General features: G+C 45.2%; 1 protein-coding gene across 1 annotated transcript in view; it reads right to left on the bottom strand.

The window, feature by feature from the left end:
- Nucleotides 1–2078: 2078 nt before the first annotated feature.
- Nucleotides 2079–22275, bottom strand: part of SLC25A33 (solute carrier family 25 member 33) — a 36938-nt gene continuing 16741 nt past the window's right edge. Inside the window, exons 3-7 of the mRNA XM_082685359.1 lie at nucleotides 10702–10779; nucleotides 8828–8928; nucleotides 7103–7169; nucleotides 3701–3981; nucleotides 2079–2560 (exon numbers count right to left, since the gene is read on the bottom strand). Of these exons, the coding sequence (XP_082541485.1) occupies nucleotides 2358–2560; nucleotides 3701–3981; nucleotides 7103–7169; nucleotides 8828–8928; nucleotides 10702–10779 (730 nt within the window). The 3' untranslated portion in view covers nucleotides 2079–2357. The remainder of the gene's footprint in view (nucleotides 2561–3700; nucleotides 3982–7102; nucleotides 7170–8827; nucleotides 8929–10701; nucleotides 10780–22275) is intronic.

Genomic DNA, 22275 nt, shown 5'->3' with positions numbered 1-22275 from the left:
TAGAATGTGGGGCATGGTTCTTTACGTACCATTTTCTTTCCAAGGAAGATTCAGAGACTGTGATACGTCCCACTCACAGGGCGGACAAAGAGCGGCCCAACCACCGTGTCCTGGGTGTTACCAGTACAATCGCACCTTCACCGGTGGTAGTGCCTGTGGGCTCATCACCCTTGAGTGAATGCAACAGTTTGCTGGACCTTGGCTTCGGTCAGACCATTCCACAGGCTCAGATGCCCCCTCTAACTTATGTTCATCTACCCAAGCGCTGCAAACCCATGACCAGCCACTTTACAACTTACCATCCCTCTCAGACCTCAAGCAAGTCATTAAACCTCTGGCCTCTCTTATTTGTAAAATGTGGATCATGGTAACACCTGCCTCATGAGGTTGTGGCAGAAATAACCGACATGAGAAAATACAGAACATCTTACACAAAGCTTGGCACCCAGTGGTAAGCAATGAGGGCTTTTCCAAGTCTTATATATACGGGGACTTAAAAATAATGAAATCCCAATGACTGAGCTTATGCACAAGAGAAACAGGGTGGCTGGGTGATGGACACTGGGGAGGGTATGTGCTATGGTGAGTGCTGTGAACTGTGTAAGACTGACACAGACCTGTACCCCTGAAACAAGTAATACATTGTATGTTAATAATAATAAAAAGAAAATCATGGGTCCTCGCCATGGACAGCTCAAACAGTGACAATTCCCATTTGAAATATGAGATGCCCCTTTAGAATTTCCTGCTTTTCTTCCTACTTTTGGCGCTCCCCCTTCTCATTTCAATGTCCTGGTACAAGAAAAGCAATCGGAGAGCAAAACGATCCTAGGTCAGCATCAAATTTATTAATTCAAGAATGCAGAAATGAAAATTATTTTCCAATAATTCTCACTCCAAATTCGAGAATATTAAGCAACCTAATTTTTAAACCTTCAGATCTTGAGGAAAAATTCAGGTTTTAATATAAATACTAAAATAGGAAGATGTTGCTAACAGTTATCCTATCAAACAGTTAAACTGAGCTCCTGGAATAGCAATCTCTTGGCTGCCATGTGGTTTACAAGCACTGATGCTTGACTAAAATGATTTATTTGGACTTCTACACAGCTGTGGACAGTTGAAGCAAATTCTGCCAGTGAGCTCAAGCACACCAACTAACCTTCATGCCTAAAGGTGAGCAAAATTAAACTCCATTTTAAATACAATTTGAAAATATCCTACTCTCATCCCCACCAGTGCCTCTGAATCTGACACTACAATGCATCAGTTACTAGAATCCAGTATCTTTCTAGATGTTCAGACTGAAAACTAACCTCAACGGACACTAAGCAAATTCCAGTGGAAGAGCTAATGGAAAGCCATCTCACTTACCTGCCTTCCGTCCCTTACTAAATTTCCTTTAAAAGTGGGTAGTGCTGGGGTGTGGCTAAAATTCTGGTCATTTGTCATTCCTAGGTTTGTTTGTTTTTGAACTAGGGTATTTAAACACACCTCCTGTGAGAACAAAAGTGAACTGGGAGGTGGGCGGTCAACCCGTCACAACCCTCTCTACCAGTGCCAGGGACCCAAGAACAGGGTTAAAGACCTTGACAGGAAAGGTCTATTATTCACCCTACTCCACATTCACAGCTGACACTTACAAGGTACCTGGGCTTGACCAGGCTTAATTTCTGGAAATAGGTCCAGGAGTAAGACAACTGGTGAACATTTCATTAAAACTCCTGTCTTTGGTTCAAACTTGGAACAAAAGATAACTTTAGAAAAATGTTTACAGTTCAAAATATTTAGCATCAGAAAGTTGTACTTTTTAAACTCAGCAGCCTGAAGGCTTAAATTTTTAACTTGCATGAGACTTGGAAATGTACAGATAAGAAAAATGGCTAGAAGTCTTTCCTGGTCTACCCAGTGCCACCAAAATGTGACACATCTTACCTGTTTAGCAGTGCAGTGTCAGATGAAACAACAAGTTGTATTCTGATTTTGTGGGTTTTCTCTGCATTTCTAGGGTCATGTTTCACTGATGTATTTACAGGAAGTTTATAGCACAGTGAGCATAAAAGAGGACACAAACCAAATTTATACTTAAATTAAGTAGCGTGATTTAATTTAGCTGCTGCTTAATGCTGAATCCTCTTAAGTTAAAAAAAACAAAAGTTATAATTAACTATTAAAGTTAATGAATTTAAACCTTCCAGAAAACATGAATCCAAAAGGAAATGTCCAATGGGTGATACAGGCCACATATTTTATGGCCTTTCCTGTTTTATTTTAGTCTCATACACTCTAAACATCAATGGAAAAAAAATTTCTCTAGAGTTTTTCAATTTTATTCTAGAGCACAATTTTCTGGCCTGTTACTGGGTACGGTCTTCTAACAGGTACACAATTAACTCGTAGGTCGACAACACAATGGCAGTATTTGGTATCTGCCGGATGAGCTGAGCAAAGAGTCCTCTGTAAAAGGCAAGGTAACCTTCTTCCCGGAAGACCAGCCGAGCGGTCTGGACAAAAGACTTGTACTTGGTGCCTTCCTCCCGGAGCCGTGTCCTTATGACTTCTGCAGAGAGAAACACACACTTTATGCTACAAACCAACCGCATCACCAAGCAATACAATGAGAGCATTCAAAGCACACGGCTCTGTAACTGTCAATGTACATCTCTGGGTATTTGCCACCGCAGCTCGACTTAGAGAGCCGAAGTCCCTTAGACCCAATAAAAAGCTGCGATCCTTTCAGAACATTTTTTAATTCTGGGAAATGGTCAATTAGGGATATTACATATACAGACAATAGTACAAAATAAATTTTAAGGGACTGTAAAAACTTACTTTGAATGGGACTTCATTTTAAGATTGTTTGTGGTTTTCCATTCCCAATTAAGTGAATGCTGTAATTTCACTGAAGGTGTAATTTGTATTAAGCATGGCAAATCATCAGAAAGATTCTTTTTTTATGTACTTGCCAACTCCTCCTACTAAAACCCTCCTCCGCAGCTCTCTCCAGCTCAAAAGCTGCCTCCTGCATTTTCAAACCTTTGCACACCGGGCCCTCCGTGACGCAGGCGCCCTGCGGCCTGACACCTGTCACGGCTCAACACGCGGCCGCCTCCCCAGCCCGCGGGGGGCCCCTCAAACTCGGCCCTCAGCCCTGGGAGGCCGTTTACTGCCCCAGCACGTGACAGGGGCTCAATTACCTGCTCGGGAGTTGACCGCGTACATCGTCACAGCGGACAGTGCAGCAGGCTTTTGAAAACAAAACCTGTTTTTCTTGGTACAATAAACCAAGCTATTCTTTTTTTAAGTAGGTCAGTGGAACTTTAGGTCTCTGATTCCTTAAAATAGACTTAGCAAGAGTAGCCTCACTCAGCACTCCGTTCGAAGTGGAAGCCAAGATTTTTTGGGGGGGAGGGCTGGCTCCCATATTATTTTTTTAAATTGAGGAATTTTGAATAAATCCAGACTTTTGGCTTCTCTGAAAACACCCAAAGTTCTACAGCAAGGGGCCCACACTCTGCACAGTACTTTTGGCCCCAAGTAGCTGGAGCTGAGCAGAGGCGAGTGGCCGCCGCTCGTGTCACCTGCAGACACGCGCTCCGTCACCTCAGGGCCTGCGTGTGTCTGCGTGAGCGGCAGAGGTCGAGACGTAAGGACAATGACACAGCTGTTTTCCTGTTCTGGAAGAAAAAGCAAAACATACCATGTGGATAAGCGATGCAGGAAGCACATCCCTTAGAAATCGCAGCAGCTGCCATAAGTCCAAAGAAACTTGTGGAATTTTTCTCAGTCCCATTTGTGGAGGCGGCGAGTGGAGCTTCTTTCAGATACTTCTTCAAACTTTCATAAATAGCAAAACAGATGATCGTTTCGGAAATACCAGCGTACGAGGCCGTTAATCCCCTGTAGAAGCCACGGATGCCTTCGGTCTGGTAAACATGGCGCGCGCACTGCAGCGTGTTCGTCTGCTTGCAGCCTCTCACTCTGTGGAGATCAACGAGAAGCCGTTACGAGGCGCACTCAGGAGGAGCCTGGCTCCCGTAGCAAGCTGAAGAAATGAGCGCTGAGCATAAGGAGGCATGAGACGGCAGGTGACACGTGTCTTCCGTGTCCTGTGTTCTGCTGAGCCGGGGCCACCGGCTGGGACACGGGACGGGCCACAGAACAGTACGTGCGTCCGCAGCAGGCGTCGCGGACACCGACCTGCAGCCTCCGACTGAACTTCGGAAGGCGCCGAACGCGCGAAGACATTCATCCAGGAGGAAGCCGCCACAGCCACACCAGGCACCAAGCCGCGTCTCTAGAACAGAGCAGACGGGCAGAGCGGGCGACGCTCTGAGCAGCGCGGCTGCGGGCAGAGAGCTGCCGGGGCCGCGCGGAAAGCGGGACGCAGCTGAGCGAGGCTGGCACGACGCTTCGGCGCAAACACACGGTCCCAAACTGCCGCAGGAGAAGCCTCTCCAACATTCCGACCCGGCAGCGAGCGCAAGGCCGCTTACCCTAGCAAGCTTTCCTAACTCTAGTCTCCAGACGGTGTGTTTTGGTTCCATTATTTCTAGATTTATGGAATAATGAACTACACAGTAACTAATCAAGGCTTCAGGCTCGCTGCCCCTGGCTCGTGACGGGAAGGCTCCTGAACGGGCCGACGCAGAGGGAACCCCGGGCGACAGCACGCCCACACAGCCCTCCGTCGGGGCTGAAGCCCAGCGCGACCCCAGCTCCAGCCCATCCCAACAGGCTCTCCCTTCTTCCCGGCGTCTTTCCAAGGCTCCCGAGCCGGAGCAGCCTTTCTACTCCAGATCCAACCACACCACGGCCCGGCTTGAAAGCCTCTGATGGAGAGCTTCTCCATTTGGGCACTACTGACACTTTCCAGCAGATGGTTCTCTGCTGTGGAAGCTGTCCCTGCACTGAAACATGTTTGGGATTACCCCGGCCTTCACCCACCAGACGCCAGAAGCATCCGACCTAAGTTGTGACAACTGGAAAAGTCTCCAGACACTGTCAAATGTCCCCTGGGGGGAAGAGCGTTCCCCCCTCTCACCCAAACCAGGGCTCTCATGGCTCTCCATAGCCCTCAACCCTCAAATTAGAGCCCGCAGCCAAACACCAAGACCCTGCCAGGGTTCTGAAGGCTGTATCCCTCCACCCACGCATTTCTGCAGCCTTGGCTTCCTGTGATCCCCCCTCCTCCAGCACAGGCACACACACACAGCGCACTCCAACCACGCTTCCCTGCCTTCAGGGCCCCAGAAACGGAGGCTGCTTGTGTCTAGATTTTCCACATACTCCGTTCTCGGCCTGAAGCCCGTGCAGTGCACAGCCCCCCGCTCCCAGTATTTTTCAGACAGTAGGGTGGACATCTCTGCCACAGGAGGCCCTCTTGTGCCCGTCCTGCCTGGACGGCATCAGGGACCCTCGAGGGCTAGCAGTTCTGGCCCCTATTTCATCAGCCTACAGTTCTTTATCTTCGGTGAAGCTGTGAGCTTCTGGAAGGCAGGGCCCGTGCATATTTCCTGCTGTTTCCCCAGTGACTAGTACATAGCAAGCATGCAACAAATACGTGTTGTTTCAAGACTGGTTAACAGAGCCCCCCAAACAAAACTTTAAAATGTCCTGAGCATTCGGGTGCCTGGGTGGCTCGGTTGGTTAAGCGTCTGACTCTTGATTTGGGTTCAGGTCACGATCTCTTAGCAGGGAGTCGCTCGAGGATTCTCTCTCTCCCTCTGCCCCTCCCCCTACTCACACACTTTTTCTCTAAAATTAAAAAAAATTTAAAAATTAAAAAAAAAAAAGGTAAAAAATACTATGTCCTGAGCATGGACTCTTATGAGGTAGATTTAAAAGAGTGCCTGTCCGGGCTCTTCGCTGACTTGCGCAGGTACCTGCTGCTAAGGAGGAATGATTACCAGGACTGGAATGGGGAGTGATTACCAAAGGTTTCCAGGAGAGAATGCTGGTCAGAAGCCTGAAGGACAAGCAGGTGTTCTTGAGCAACAAGAGGGGGAGAGGGATTCCTGGTGAGGGACAGCACACTCAAGGAAATGGAAGCCTAAGAGCACAGGACAGTTTTAGAAAACTGCAAAGGACCTTGAATGTTAAGCCCAGGAGTTAGGATTTGACTGTCAGAATAAGCAAGATTCATCGAAGCATTATGTGCTAGCAATCTGTCCAAAATTATGAGATCTGATGGATTCTAGAAGGTTCTTTCACACAGAATGGATTGGAGGGGGAACATGGAATCTGACACCAATAGAAAAAACAAAGCAGACCCGTGGCTACACGTCCTGGCGGGGGTGGGGGTGGGTATTCTTGCTGCTTCTCTCTCTTCTTTACAGGTTGCTTAGATTTCGGCTGGACTAGCTGAAAGCCTCCAGTGCCCCCCCGCATTTCCAGGCCAAACCATTACACAAGGGTTCTTGGGACTCGATTACAGTGTCCCTTATCACCATCATGTCTTTGATATTATGGGGGTTATTGGGCCACTGCTTGATCTTGTTATTTACTGTGTTAAACAAGCTTATGACTATATTGCATTTTAAAACAACACTGACAACCGTACTTCAATAACCAGTTTCCACTGCTTTCGAAAAGATCATTGTGAAAAGCTGCGGCAGAGGCTTCCCCAGGCTGCCGAAGGGATCCACAGCATGAAAACGTTCAAAACCAAGGGCCAGAGTTTCAGGGCAGAAATCCAGTATATCTGACAGCCTTGGAGATTAAAATGACCTTTTGCCATTTGACCTTCCCTGGCATCTTCTCACTTAAAAGACAGGCCATCTGGAGGAGCCCACAGAGCTCCAGTTGCCGGTGGGGTCGGCCAAGACCAGAGACCCACCAACTATCTGAGAGAAGTCAGGAGCGGTCAGGAGCAGGCAAACTTCCAGCCTCCCCCTGGCTGTTGACTTCGTCGGCCCTCATCTCCCCACAGTGGCTGGCAGCATGCAGCTCAAACCAGAAAGTGTTTCTACATATAGCTTATGCTCAGGAGAAAAGAAGGGTGGGGATGCCTAAGGGCTCTGTACACCTCTTTCCACAACTGGAGCTGGGAAGAAGCAGCAAATCTCCATGAATATTAAGGAAGGAACAATTAACAACTTACTTCCGTTCTAGCTGCATCCGGGTTTTAACCATCCATATAGGATTCATTAAGGTATTTGTGACAAAAGCTAGAAGAAGAAGAAAAAAAAGAAACAGAAAATGTCATTACTGAACACAGGCTTATTAAAGCTGTCTATTTCATATGATAAACTTTGAGATCAGGATTTAAACGGCTTCACAATAAAAATGGAAGAGTAGGAAGCAGTTACAGCTCCAGACTGCAGACGGAAGGTGCAGTCCCCTAAAATGTAACATCTTTTGATATGCTGGACCTAAAAGATTTATCTCCGTTTTTTAGAGCCCAGTCTAGTCTTTCTAACCTGTAGATGGTGCTGTTGGTATTTCTGTAAATGCAATTCCCATGATAAATCTGAAAACTATTCTAAAACTCAATTTATAAGCTTCAGATCCAGAAATAATTTGTTTTAAAAAGTTGGTTATCTAATCCAAAAGGTTGCCTTATATCACACTTAAAACAGAAGCCACCAAATCTCCCAATTTACTGGAACTTGAACATATGCATTTTAGTAGCTCACTAATCATGTCAGGAAATGGGAATTTTTAAAGACTGAGCTGCTCACAGGAACCATTCTTCAAGTTTTCCTCATCTTAATATTGCTCATTGTTCTAGACCAACCAGAAAGAGTGGTACCGTGGTATCAGCCTGACACCCAGTGAGCTCTGAATGCCTCATCCCCTCCACAGTCCTAAACAGATTAACTGGGACCCCAGATAGTGGCTTAGGGAACTCCCTCCAGGCCTGCTTTATTTGTCAATGTTTCCTCTAGGTTAATTTTGCAAAAGTCACAAAACCAATGAATGGCTTAGAGCTTATGGCTCACTCGCTACCCCCTCACAAATGAGGGCCGACCTGTTTGTTCCGCCACTCTGCATTTCCTCCTCAGAGCTCTGTGTTTGGTAGAAACTCCTTTCTTGTGTGAAGCGGCTTTGTATATATATGCCATCTTCTACCTGGGGTCTAGTAATTGTGACCTGTAACTACTCAGATAGGATAAGAGAACTTTTATCTGGAGTCACAGAGGCAGACAAAACCTTACAGGCTGGCAGGAGGCAGCAAAGTTCCACAGAGTGCCTGTTTAAGTTTTCCAGAATACTCTTCTATTTACAAGAGACATAAAATGGTACCTACACAGACAGAGCCTTTTCTCAGCAACCTACAAGTCCATGGTTATTTCCCAAGTATTTCTGGGGGAACAAATCCTGTTATGAATTTTCTATAGTAAGTGGGGAGACTCCTGTACTACCTGATCTGGCACTAGCCCACCTAAGATCTCCTCCACAGCGCCGAGCCCTCGTCACAGAACCCAGCTGGGGATACTAATGCCAGCTGTCCGCAGGGGACGCTGGACACCACGGAGAGTCACACACCCAAAGCTCCATCTTTAAAATAACTTAATGAAACAGAAAAACATGAAAACACAGTAATATTCCTTTAAAGGAAACAGAACACTCACCACCAGCATGCATGAGCACAGGCAAATTTTGAGGGAGAATAAAAGTTTTAATTGTCAAAGAAAATGGAACCGAGTTACAAACTATTCGCAAACATTCATGTTTTTATTAGTTCTGACATAAAGCGTCAGAAAAATGCTTTCAGATGCAGAAGAAGCAGAGAGCTAATTTCTAATTCCTGGAAAAAGCTGTGTGGCACAACACGTGCTTTGGGAGAGTGAGAAACTCCTCTCCACTCACGGGGGTCACATACCTGCGGAGCCAGCTGAGAGAATGTGCACAAGGTTGCTGTTAGGCACAAAAATGCCATTGAACTGCTCTTTGGCTTTGGAGTAACACGCAAAGTACACAGCCCTGTTTGAAGAAAGAGAGAACGCTACGGACATTGGCATGGCACTACACACGTCCCTCTGCAACCTCTGAAAAATTGAGGAAACTATGAGAAAGGAGGTTCACATGTAACCAAAAGCTTGACCTTGTCTGTAAGACCAAAAGCTGCTGCAGGCCCTGCAGAAAGCTCCTGCCTGTCCCTCAGAACGTGTTCAGTGACGGTAGAAGCGGCCACGGTAACTAAGGAGGAGGAGACTTGGGTAATATACAAAATCCATGTATATTCTTCTTCGTTCTGGGTGTCAATTCTTTAAGCACCATAATCTATACTGAAACTTTTAAAATTTGTAATACTTCTAAAATACACCACACCCGCCTTCTACCACAGTGACTATATCATACACAATTTGGCCCCTTTTTTTTTTTGATGACTCAGGATCAAGAAGGGAACAACCATCAAACACACATTTTCATATCAAGCTTCCACCAGTGAATGCGCCTTGGCCTCCCCCAACCCTGCAGCTCCTGTAGGTGGAGTCTAGGTACCCTCCCTCCCCCCAAGCCCTGGCTCTGGTCTGGTCTTTGTCTACTTCCCTTCTTTTGACTTCTTTCTTACTGGGGCTGGAGAGCAGGTGCTGGTTCATACTTTCCCTGCTCCTTCACCAGCAATGCCAGGGGAAATGCCTCTTTATTTTGGCTGGTCAAAGCATCGATCATGGAATGTATTTTTCAACTTAGGCTCTGGACTACTTGTCATTACTGCCTTACGTAATAGTATTCTGTTTTCTCCGGGTCCCGACTGTTCTAAATGGGTGTGGCGGCCAGGAAGCTACATCAGATTCACAGGTGTCACCAAATGAGTACTGTCCACAAGGACATACAACTCGGTTTTATTTACTATACATATGCAGTACGTCCGCCATCTATTATAATGCGGACCCCATATAATCTCACAGCCTAGTTCTTTTATTTTTAAATAGAGGAAACACATATGCTACAAAATTTTAAAGGAACAAAAGGATTTACTAAGAATCTTAATCTTTACAGCATCCTCAGGTGATCTGTGTATGGACTAGAACACAAATCTGCAAGAATCCAGGAAGCTTTCAGCCTTCACCTTACAGAAAACAACACTTTCCTTTTGTTACCAAGATGAATTCTCTTTGAAGTCTATCGGAGTATTACATAAAGTAATGTCAGTGCCCTACCCCTGCCACCTAGGCTCCCCACCCAGGACACAAACTTTGAGAAGCAGCTTCCCCACTTTTCAGCGATAGGCTGCACACACACACTCTCACTGTTCACGTTTATCCAACAGCTTTAAAGAGATACAGAAATAAGGATGTTTTAAATAAAGTAAAGCCCAGAAGCCTTTAAAACTGCTTCAGCTTAGTGCTACCGAGTGCCTATGAATCACCTGTGGATCTTGCTAGAATGCGGATGCTGATGTAGGCCTGGGGTACGTACGGTCCAAGAGGTGCAATTCTAATGAGCCCCAGGTGATGCCAACACTGCTGGCCACTGCTGCTATCTGAAGTAGCAGGTGACTGTTTTAGAAAAAGATTCCAGGAGATGCGAGTAGACGAATTTTCACTGAAGAATAAAATAACTAGACTCTTTCTCTCTCACACACACCCACCAAAAGACGCACCAGCAGTTGTCACTATTCCGTATGTCAAATGCATCTAGGCAAATCCCACAGAGGAAAGAAACTGGCCATCTAGCAGTACTGCACTTCAGTACAAAAGGAGTATTATATATTCCATGCAGCAAGCCAGCTGAATGTTTAATGCTTACCTTGATGGCGCAACTCCAACCAAATTTGGACCCAAGCCTCTAAAAAGTGACTTTGGTCCCTCCTTCTCCAAGATTGACCTGAATAATGAAAGAAGATCTTTAAAATCCTTGGGCAGGGCCTATGCAAAACAGCAAGGCATCAGCCTTCATATCAGCTCTGTAAATACAGAACAGAATGTTTATAAGACCCCAGACTCTTATCTGATTATATCATATTACAGTACAGCATCAGAAGGCTGAAGCATACTGCTTTCATTACAGTGAAAAAGCATGTTTCAAAAGCACCAGTTTGGGGCGCCTGGGTGGCTCAGTGGGTTGGGCCTCTGCCTTCGGCTCAGGTCATGATCTCAGGGTCCTGGGATCGAGCCCCGCATGAGGCTCTCTGCTCTGCAGGGAGTCTGCTCCCCCCCCCCCACCCTGCCTGACTCTCTGCCTACTTGTGATCTCTGTCTGTCAAATAAATAAATAAAATCTTTTAAAAAAGAAAAAAGCACCAGTTTGACCTGTTTGCAAGAAGCCTTTTCCCTGGTTCACGAAGGACTGAGATGTTCAGGGTCTGCACTACATGCTAAAATCTCAGCGAGGCAGGAAGAGCAAGTGGCAAAAGCAGCTGATCCAGGAATCACATCTTCATGGTAACAAAATTCACTGAGAAAAAGGTTCTGAGATTTATTTGGGTCATATTTCTTTTGGATTTACTTCTTATTTCTAATAGTCCTATCTTCCAGATCTTTACTTATTGTAGAAGGGTCCCAATCAGGGATCCACAGAATAGAAAGACCAAATGATACTCAAGGGCTGGATGAATGTCTTTTAAAGCCAAAGCACAGCATAGTATCTCAAGTTCAAAGGAAGACTGTGTCTTTTTAATTTCTAAAAATCATGGTAACAGAGACGCCTGCGTGGCTCAGTCCGTTACTTGTCTCCCTTCAGCTCAGATCGTGATCCCAGGGTCCTGGGATCGAGTCCCAAGTAACATACACATACAAATTTACCATTTTAAAGTGCAAGTTACTATGTATGTATGTACCGTGTATGTTACCATGATTGTTTTTTGATTGTTTGTTTTTTTATTTTTTTATTGTTACCATGATTGTTTTTTAAAAGATTTTGTTTGTTTAAAAAATGATCATAATAACATATACATACAAATTTACCATTTTAAAGTGCACAGTTCAGTGTAGTAGTTCCACAATATTGTGCCACCATCATCTAAACTTCATCTCCTAAACTTCTTCATCTCCTTGAATTGCAATCATACCCATTAAATACTGACTCTCTATTACCCTCCCCACTCCCCCAACCCTTGGCAACCACCATTCTGCTTTCTGTCTCTATGAATTAGATTGCTTTAGGGACCTCAGAGGAGTGGAATTATTCAGTATTTGTCCTTTTGTGGCTGGTTTATTTTACTCAGTGTAGTGTCACTAACGTTCATATATATTGCAGAATATGCCAGAATTTCCTTCTTTAAGGTTGAATAATACCCCATTGTACATGGGCCACATGTTTGTCCATTTATCTGTTGGTAGATACTTGAGTTGCTTCCACTCTTGGCTATTGTGATTAATGCTGCTGTGAACATGAGTGTCCAAGTATCTGTTCAGATCCTCAGTTTAAATTCTTAGGGGTACATGCCCAGAAGGGGAACTGCTGGATCATGCAGCAATTTTTATGTATAATTTTCTGAGAATCTGCCATGCTATCACAGCAGCTGTACCATTTTACATTCCCACTGACAATGGACAAGGGCTCCATTTTTCCACACCCCTGCCAATATGCTTTAAAAAAAAGTGTTAATATGTTTTCTCATTGAAAGTGACTGGGGGCAGGGAGAGGTGTGGGTGGCTCAGTCAGTTAAACGTCTGCCTTTAGCTCAGGTCACGATCCCAGTGTCCTGGGATTGAGCCCTGCATCAGGCTCCCTCCTCAGCAGAGAACCTGCTGCTCCCTCTCCCTCCGCCTGCTCCCTCTCCCGGAGTGAGTGAGTGAGTGAGTGAGTGAGTGAGTCTGTGTGCGTGAGCGCGGTGCTTACTCTCTCTGTCAAATAAATAAATAAAATCTTCAAAAAAAAAAAAAAAAAGGTGGGGCATCTGGGTGGCTCAGTGCATTGGGCCTCTCTGCCTTTGGCTTGGGTCGTGATCCCAGGGTCCTGGGATGGAGCCCTGCATCGGGATCTCTTATGATCTCTCTCTCTCTGTCAAATAAATAAATAAAAATCTTTTTTTTTTTTTAAAGATTTTTATTTATTTATTTGACAGATAGAGACGACAAGTAGACAGAGAGGCAGGCAGAGAGAGAGGAGGAAGCAGGCTCCCCATGGAGCAGAGAGCCTGATGCGATGCGGGGCTTGGGCTCAATCCCTGGGATCATGACCTGAGCCAAAGGCAGAGGCTTTAACCCACTGAGCCAACCAGGTAACCCTAAATAAATAAAATCTTAAAAAAAAATAAAAAGGGGACGCCTGGGTGGCTCAGTGGGTTGAGCCACTGCCTTCGGCTCAGGTCGTGATCTCAGGGTCCTGGGATCGAGTCCCGCATCGGGCTCTCAGCTCAGCAGGAAGCCTGCTTCCCTCTCTCTCTGCCTGCCTCTCTACTTGTAATCTCTGTCAAATAAACAAATAAATCTTTAAATAAATAAATAAATAAAAAGGTGACTAAGGAAGGATTGTGTAGAACATTCTTTAGAGGTATTTTCCCGCTCCAACGTAATGACTCTTCAAGTTGGTTAAATTTATTCTTTTCAATGGCTCAATTTTCTTTTTTTTTTTAATTTTTATTATTATTATTTTTTAAATTTATTTGACAGACAGAGATCACAAGTAGGCAGAGAGGCAGGCAGAGAGAGAGGAAGGAAAGCAGACTCCCTGCTGAGCAGACAGCCCGATGCGGGACTCGATCCCAGGACCCTGAGATCATGACCTGAGCCGAAAGCAGAGGCTTTAACCCACTGAGCCACCCAGGCGCCCCTCAATGGCTCAATTTTCATGATATCCAAGGGAATTTACATTACACTGAGGTCCCCTCTAATTTCATTTCCTTCTCTTACTGCAGATTTTTCTGCACCTGGTAATTAGTCTGTCCAATCTGACAGCATTCTAAGTTTATCTAGCTCACTAATAATTGTATTGTTGTCAGAAGAATTTATATATACAATATTTACCTTCATTATGACACTGAAGGTAAAATAAAACGTTGTTTTCCACTTTGCGGAAAAGCTACTGGTAAAGTGAATCCTTGCCAATTTTATTTCTACCACCTTCCACTTTTCCCATACAGGAAAGTTTCTAGAAACAAAGCTGAAATTTTTGGTGAAGAAGAGGTTAAGGTGATGTTTTGGTCCCTGGCATGCTGGATAATGTTCAACTTTTATCCATTCATAGTTTTCTTTCCTGTTCTTTCCTTTTTTCAAGTCAGTGTAATTTTTCATGGTCTAGAGTCCCTGACTGTACAAACTAAAAAATGTGAATCTTAGCTTCTCTTCTTCAAATCTGTGGATGTTTATAAAATATCTGAATTGCCTGAAAATGAAAGAATATTTGTACCTGTAAGAGCTATGCTCAAAAATGGCAGGTTAGGGCACCTGGGTGGCTCAGTGGGTTAAGCCGCTGCCTTCGGCTCAGGTCATGATCTCGGGGTCCCGGGATCAAGTCCTGCATAGGGCTCTCTGCTCAGCGGAGGGCCTGCTTCCTCCGCTCTCTCTCTCTGCCTGCCTCTCTGCCTACTTGTGATTTCTCTCTGTCAAATAAATAAATAAAATCTTTAAAAAAAAATGGCAGGTTAGCAATTAGATAAGAGAAAAGAAATAAAAGGTATTTGAACTCATGACCCTGAGATCAAGACAGGAACTAAAATCAAGAGTGCGAGGCTGAACTGACTGAGCCACCCAGGCGCCCCAGCAAAGCTCTTTACTCAGACAACACACTCTCATACACAGGAATACTAAGGAAAGCACTGAACAATTACTGTAACGAAAAAACAAGTTCAGCAGGTTGCAGTGAACAAGATCGATACACAAACACCAACTGTATTTCTACACAGCAGCAATGAACAATCTGAATACAAAAATACAAACGGATTCCATTTACAACAGCTGTCAAGAACATTCCTAACCACAGGGAGATGGAGTAGTTCAGCGGTTGCCAGGGTGGGGGAGGGGGAACTGGGAATGACTATGGATGGGTACATGTCTCCTTGGGGTGCTGAAAATGTTCTAGGACTAGATAGTGGCTGTGGTTACATAATTCTGCGACTATACTAAAACCCACTGCACTTCAAAATTTTAAATTGTGCATTTTAAAAGGGTAAATTTTATGATATGTGAATAACAACACAATAAAGCTATTCTTTTAAAAAGTAATGAACTGGGGCGCCTGGGTGGCTCAGTGGGTTAAAGCCTCTGCCTTCAATTCAGGTCATGATCCCAGGGTCCTGGGATCGAGCCCCGCATCGGGCTCTCTGCTCAGCAATGAACCGCTTCTCTTCCTCTCTCTACCTGCCTCTCTGTCTACTTGTGATCTCTGTCAAATAAATAAATAAAATCTTAAAAAAGAAAGTAAAATAAAAAATAAAAAGCAATGAACTGCACCCTAGTTCCATCTGAATTGTTATTACAAAATATTAGGGAGACAACTGTCTTCTTTTCTCTTTCTCTTAAAAAAAAAAAAAAAAAGATTTTATTTATTTATTTGGCAGAGAGAGAGACAGCAAGAGAGGGAACATAAACAGGGGGAGTGGGAGAGGGAGAAGCAGCCTTTGTGCTGAGCAGGGAGGCTGACGCAGGCCTCAATCCCAGGACCCTGGGATCATGACCTGAGCCTAAGGCAGACACTTAATGACAGCCCAGGTGCCCTCTCTCTTTTTTTAAAGATTTTATTTTGTTTTATTTTGACAGAGATCACAAGTAGGCAGAGAGGCAGGCAGAGAGAGAGAGAGGGGGAAGCAGGCTCCCTGCTGAGCAGAAAGCCTGATGTGGGGCTTGATCTCAGGACCCTGAGATCATGACCTGAGCCGAAGGCAGAGGCTTTAACCCACTGAGCCACCCAGGCGCCCCCTCTCTCTCTTTTTTTTTAAACAATGGTCTTATTTTCTAATCATACAGTGTTTTCCCTACTGGCAGTTATCAATCCAGGCCCTTTCAAGGGATCCCATGACGCACTATTGTTTGGGTCGCCTGAACTCTTCGGCCAGCCCTGAGCATCACATGAAGGGCCTTTGTCTGAGATCATCATTAGAGAACACATCTACTCTAAGTAGAGTGTACCTTTTTCTTTCTTTCTTTCTTTTTTTTTTTTTTTTTGTGATGGCATCTGGGGAATGTAAAAGCAAGGCATTTAAAATGAGACCTAGCTACGCAATGTAACATTACTTGGCAATAAAAAGGAAGGAAGCACTGATAAACACAAAAACAAGGATGACCTTCAAGAAACATTACACGAAAGAAGCCAGACACAAGAGGCCCTATATTGTTGTTTCATGTTATTTCTTTTTTTTTCCTTTTTAAAGATTTTATTTATTTGACAGAGATCACAGGTAGGCAGAGAGGCAGGCAGAGAGAGAGAGGAAGGGAAGCAGTCTCCCTGCCGAGCAGAGAGCCCGATGTGGGCTCCCACTAAGCCACCCAGGCGCCCCTGTTTCATGTTATTTCTATGAAATGTCCAGAGCAGACAAGTCTAGAGACAGAAAGTGTATAGTGGATGGTTGCCTCGGCCGGACTGGGCAGTGGGAGAATGACTGCAAATGGGTGAGAGGTTTCTTTTGGGGATAAAAATGTTCTAAGATCAAATTAGTAGCGTTGGCCACACAAAACTGTGCACATACTAAAAAAGTTGAATGGTATTCTTTATTTATTTTTTATTTTTTAAATTTTTATTTATTTATCAGAGAGAGAGAGGGGGAGAGAGCGAGCACAGGCAGACAGAATGGCAGGCAGAGGCAGAGGGAGAAGCAGGCTCCCCGCTGAGCTAAGAGCCCGATGTGGGACTTGATCCCAGAACGCCGGGATCATGACCTGAGCTGAAGGCAGCTGCTTAACCAACTTAGCCACCCAGGCGTCCCAAATGGTATTCTTTAAATGGGTAAACCGTATGGTATGCGAATTACATCTTAATGTTAAACAAACCAAAAAACCACCCGGCAAGGAGAAAAGAAAGCGTCCTTGGAAAAGATCTATTAACAGAGCATGGGTGCCTGGGTAGCTCAGTATGTTGCCTTTGGCTCAGTTCATGACTGCAGAGTCCTGGGATCGAGCCCTGCATCAAGCTCCCTGCTCAGGGGAAGTTGGCTTCTCCTTCTGCCCCCTCTCCCCAATGCACACGCTCTCTTGTTCTCTCTCTCTCTCAAATAAATAAAAGGAATGAAAATGGGTTAGTTAGTAGGGTTAGTTAGAAAGCAGTATATTAATACCGAATTTCTTGAATTTGAAAACCACCGTGGCTTGAAAAGAATACCCTTGTTATTAGGAAATAAATGCTGAAGAACTGAGGTAAAGGGGCATATTGCATGTAATCTATTTTCCAATGGTTCAGAGAAAAATATATATGTATATCCAGAAAAAAATGAAAAAATACAAATGTGGCAATGTTACAAAATGGTGATCCGAGGTAAAGAATATAACCAAGTAATCTGTACCATTTCTGTAACTCTTCTGTTTGAAATTATTTCAAAGTAAAAAGTTCTTTAAAAAAAAAAGTTATAGGTCATAGGTTATAAAAATAGTAAACTCATGACGACAGCCCACAAAGTCACAGAAGCAAGGGGTGGGGTAAAGACAATTCTTGGGTTTCTGTAAAACCTAACATGCCAACTGAAGTTCCTGCACTTAGAGTGAACTTTCCTACTGGCTCAAACAAGCCACTCGGCTTTTCCTAGGCAGGAGAATTTAGTGTTTTCAACTGCAAATACTTTACTTTCACTCTTGCTCAGAACAGGACTGGGCTTTCAAAAAGCCAAGCTCTCTGAACAAAAACCTCTCTCAAGTAACACCTTTAAGTGACCTACAACTTATAAGAGATATAAAAGATTTCAAATGGTCAGTGCAGCCAAACATTTTTCAAGTTTAGATTCTGTCTGTGGTCCCATTAATGGCCAGGGTGCAGAGCCAGGCGCAGGAGGCAGTTCAGCATAATTAAGGGACTCTGGCTCCAGGAAGCCCCAAGCCTCTCATCTATAATGCAGTAGGGAACTGGTGTCCTCAAGTGACTCAGGCCTTTTAAGAACTGCAGAAAGACGGTCTCCATAGCTACGCATACTAACAGTGGGCAAAAAGTCAAATCTGTTACATAATCCCAACTTCTAACCTATCTGGATGTTTACAAAACTCGTCTGGAACAATCAAGTTCCCACTATAAATGGTATGCTTCGGCTTCATAATAAAGCATGTCAGGATCCAGACTAATTTTCCCACAGTCATATCGAGTTTAATTTAGAAAAGAAATGCGAAAGAAAACTAGGCTCTTGTTTGGAGCGTTTCATTCTCTTCGCTAGGTTTAAACACAATATGCATACTGCAGACTAATCCAAGACAAAGATCTCATCTGAACACAGTTTTTTTTTTTTTTAATTTTTTTTAATTTTTTTTTTAAAGATTTTATTTATTTATTTGACAGAGAGAGATCACAAGGAGGCAGACAGGCAGGCAGAGAGAGAGGAGGAAGCAGGCTCCCCGCTGAGCAGAGAGCCCTATGCGGGACTCGATCCCAGGACCCTGAGATCATGACCTGAGCCGAAGGCAGCGGCTTAACCCACTGAGCCACCCAGGTGCCCCTGAACACAGTTTTTATAAGACAGAGACTACCTCCCTAATATATTACTTTCCAGATTAAAAAAGTAGTTGAAACAACAAAAATAAGGTATCTGAGTAGTTTACAGAATAGCTCTGACAGAAAAAGATGAACTCTGAAGACTTTTTTTTTTTTTTTAAAGATTTTGTTTATTTGACAGAGATCACAAGTAGGCAGAGAGGCAGGCAGACAGAGAGGAGGAAGCAGGCTCCCCGCTGAGCAGAGAGCCTGATGCGGGGCTCGATCCCAGGACCCTGAGATCATGACCTGAGCCAAAGGCAGAGTCTTAACCCACTGAACCACCCAGGCGCCCCCTCTGAAGACTTTGTAAAGCAGACACCAGAGATAAACTCATGTATTAGTAATCGCTATGGCAAATCTAACAGCGAGAACCTAAATATGCTAGCATCTTGCCTTTTTTTTTCTTTTTAAGTAACTATATTCGAAATGTAAAGGTTACTACTGGTGCTCCAGTAGTGGATAATTTTTTTTTTTCGTAACAGCTTACCCTGACATGAGCCATGTGCAAACACTGATTTGCATTTTGAAAAATGTATTTCCTGTAAAGAAATTCTGTTGCCTGGTTGAGTCTTTTAAAGGAGTACTGCCTGAAAGATAAGACTAGAAATAAGCTACTTAGTGTTAAGTGAATAATCATTTTATTCACTTGGGTGTTTGGTAACTCAATGTCCTCTGCAACTGTGAACAGACAACCCTGATGTGCTTTGTGCTATAGAGAAAAGGCCTGATTCTTGTCCTCCTTTTGTCATTTACCAGATAAAAAGCCCTCTCTGGAGGTGCCTGGGTGGTTCAGTGCCTTAAAGCCTCTGCCTTCCGTTCAGGTCATGATCCGAGGGCCCTGGGATTGAGCCCTGCATTGGGCTCTCTGCTCAGCAGGGAGCCTGTTTCCCTCTCTCTCTGCCTGCCTCTCTACTTGTGATCTCTGTAAAATAAGTAAAATCTTAAAAAAAAAAAAAGCCCTCTCTGTAGATGCCCATTGCTGCCCTTGGCTCAGCCACGTTCAGGGAAGGAGGAGAAAGCCAGCTGGTAACCTACATTGGAGGGGAGGGCTGCTTCAAGCAGGGTGGTCGCAGAGAGAGAGAACAGCTGCCCTGTCCCAGGACCCATGCTGGCGCTCTCCGCATTTAAGTGCTGAGTAACACGTTGCTTTTAGAATGCATAATAGGGAAAGCCGTAGATTTCCCCTGCAGAGCAAGTACACTTTCTTCAGATGAGAATTATGTAATAGGATAGTCGCCCTTTTTTGCCTTGGCCACCAAGAAACTCGGTTATAAATCTTATGTTTAAAAAGGTGCAGAAAGTGGGGCGCCTGGGTGGCTCAGTGGGTTAAGCCGCTGCCTTCGGCTCGGGTCATGATCGCAGGGTTCTGGGATGGAGCCCCACATCCCACTCTCTGCTCTGCAGGGAGCCTGCTTCCTCCTCTCTCTCTCCCTGGCTGCCTCTCTGCCTACTTGTGATATCTGTCTGTCAAATAAACAAACAAAATCTTTAAAAAAAAAAAGTGCAGAAAGTACATATTTTGACAGTGGCTAGCATTCATGATTTACACGGTACGGTGTGTGCGCTAAACCCTTTATATCCCGTATCTTATGACATGCCCCAATTCATTCATTCATTCTACTGGTACTGAATGCGTACTACTATGTGACAGGCAGCATTCTACATGCACAGGGACACCTCAGAGACCAAGACAAATCAAAGTCCCTGTGTTCAAGGAACCTTGACTCTGATGGGCCAGAGAGAAAGTAAGTGATATAAACACGTAAACTACACTGCATGTTGGATGGAGAGTAAGTGCTGGAGACAGAAACAGAGCAGAAGGAGGCATGGGGCGAGAGGGGGGGCCCAGTTTTAAACAGCATGGTCACTGCAAGGCCTTCCCGCAGAGGCGACAACTGGGAGTCAGCCAGGCAGAGGCGTCCTAGCACAAAGGCCCTTCCGCGGCAAACGCTGCACTGCTCCTAGGATAGAAGGCTGAGAAGGAGCAGAAAGGAGGCCAGTGTAGCTGGGTGCGGGAGGGGAACTGATGGCGGGGGGCGGGGGGGACACTGGGGCGGCCACCGGGAGAGCCTACTGAGTGGCAAGCATGACTGTGACTCTGGTCCTTGGGCTGTGCGTGGTTGGTGCGTGGAGGGCCCTGAGGGCTCCGTGGAGAACACGCTGAGAAGCGGGCGTCAGGACGCCCGTGGAGCAGCACGGGGACATGTGGCGGCCACCCTCCTGGCGGTGGCGGAGCAAGGAGGGCCCAGGGGTCTGCGGGTCAGCTTCCGACAGACGCCGGAGGCAGAGATGGGAGATCCTCCCGCAGGGCAGTGAGAGGTAAGATCTCAGGTGACTCTGGGGCTTCAGATCCGCAGTGGGAAGGACGGAGCTGCCTTTCCCAGACACCGAGAAGACTTGGGGACGGCGGGGGAGGCTCGGAGCAGTGCCAGCAACGCTCCAGATGCCTGGCAGCCACCCAAGCCGAGCCGTCCCACAGGCAGCGGACGACAGTGATGCTTGGGAGAAACGCCGTCATTACAGGTGGTACTTAATGCCCCAAGACCAGAAGCTATCCTGAACGGGGCGGCGGGAGCAGGGCAGAGGGTCACCATGGGAGCTCCGGGGCCTCCAACATCAACAGGCTGTCACGGAGACTCAGCAACCACGCAGAAGCCGAGGCCAGTGCGGCGAGGGTGGTCCTGTCCGGCTCTGAGCTGGAGCCACAGCTGTTTCCACATGAAAGAAGCAGCAGAGCTTCGTGCTGGGGGGGGGGGGGGGTGGTTGAGGAAGGGATGGGGAGGGGGCTGTCACCGTCTGCTCTTAGCTGCTTCAATCTTTCTTAGGAATCTACTTTAAGGGGCGCCTGGGTGGCTCAGTGGGTTAAGCCGCTGCCTTTGGCTCAGGTCATGATCTCAGGGTCCTGGGATCGAGTCCCGCATCAGGCTCTCTGCTCAGCAGGGAGCCTGCTTCCCTTCCTCTCTCTCTGCCTGCATCTCTGCCTACTTGTGATCTCTCTCTCTCTCTGTGTCAAATCAATCAATCAATCTTTAAAAATAAAAAGAAATCTACTTTAAGGTGAATATACATTGAAATGACATTGAGCAAGTCACTTAACCTCTAATTTGCACTTCCTCATCTATAAAGTAAGGGTCTATAAAATTATTTCACACCTGAGTGCTGATCTCAGAGTTCCTGTGAAAACTGAGTGAAGTAATACTATAGAAACGTGATCATTTTTTAACTCGAAAGCTAATGAAGATCAGTTGACAATCTTCAAAGTGTATATATACATCAAGTTGAGGAAATAAAGCTTAATGAAACAGCTTTTGAGTGAAAAACATCACCTTACAAACACTATTCTAACAAAATATTATGACAAAAATTTTACTTAATACTTCCATTATGCATATTTTGATGTGAATAGAGAGCATATTTTGATGTAAATACAGAATATGTGATTTTTAAAATTTTTTAAATTTTTATAATTTTAAAGATTTTATTAATTTATTTGACAGAGAGATCACAAGTAGGCAGAGAGGTAGGCAGAGAGAGAGGGGGGAAGCAGGCTCCCTGCTGAGCAGAGAGCCTCAGGTGGGGCTCAATCCCAGGACCCTGAGATCATGACCTGAACCGAAGGCAGAGGCTTTAGCCCACTGAGCCACCCAGAGGCCCCCAGAACACGCGGTTTTAAAAAGTATTCATGTGTCAGTAACGTGTCCTAGTTGTGTAGTTGTGGCTGTGTGAACTGATGACTGCTGGGGGTCCCCAGGGGAAAGGAGTTGGCCTGTGTGT

Source organism: Mustela nivalis (assembly GCF_964662115.1).
Source record: "Mustela nivalis genome assembly, chromosome: 10".
Classification (NCBI taxonomy): domain Eukaryota; kingdom Metazoa; phylum Chordata; class Mammalia; order Carnivora; family Mustelidae; genus Mustela; species Mustela nivalis.
Note: the sequence above shows the minus strand (reverse complement) of the source record. Positions and strands in the feature narration are given on the sequence as shown.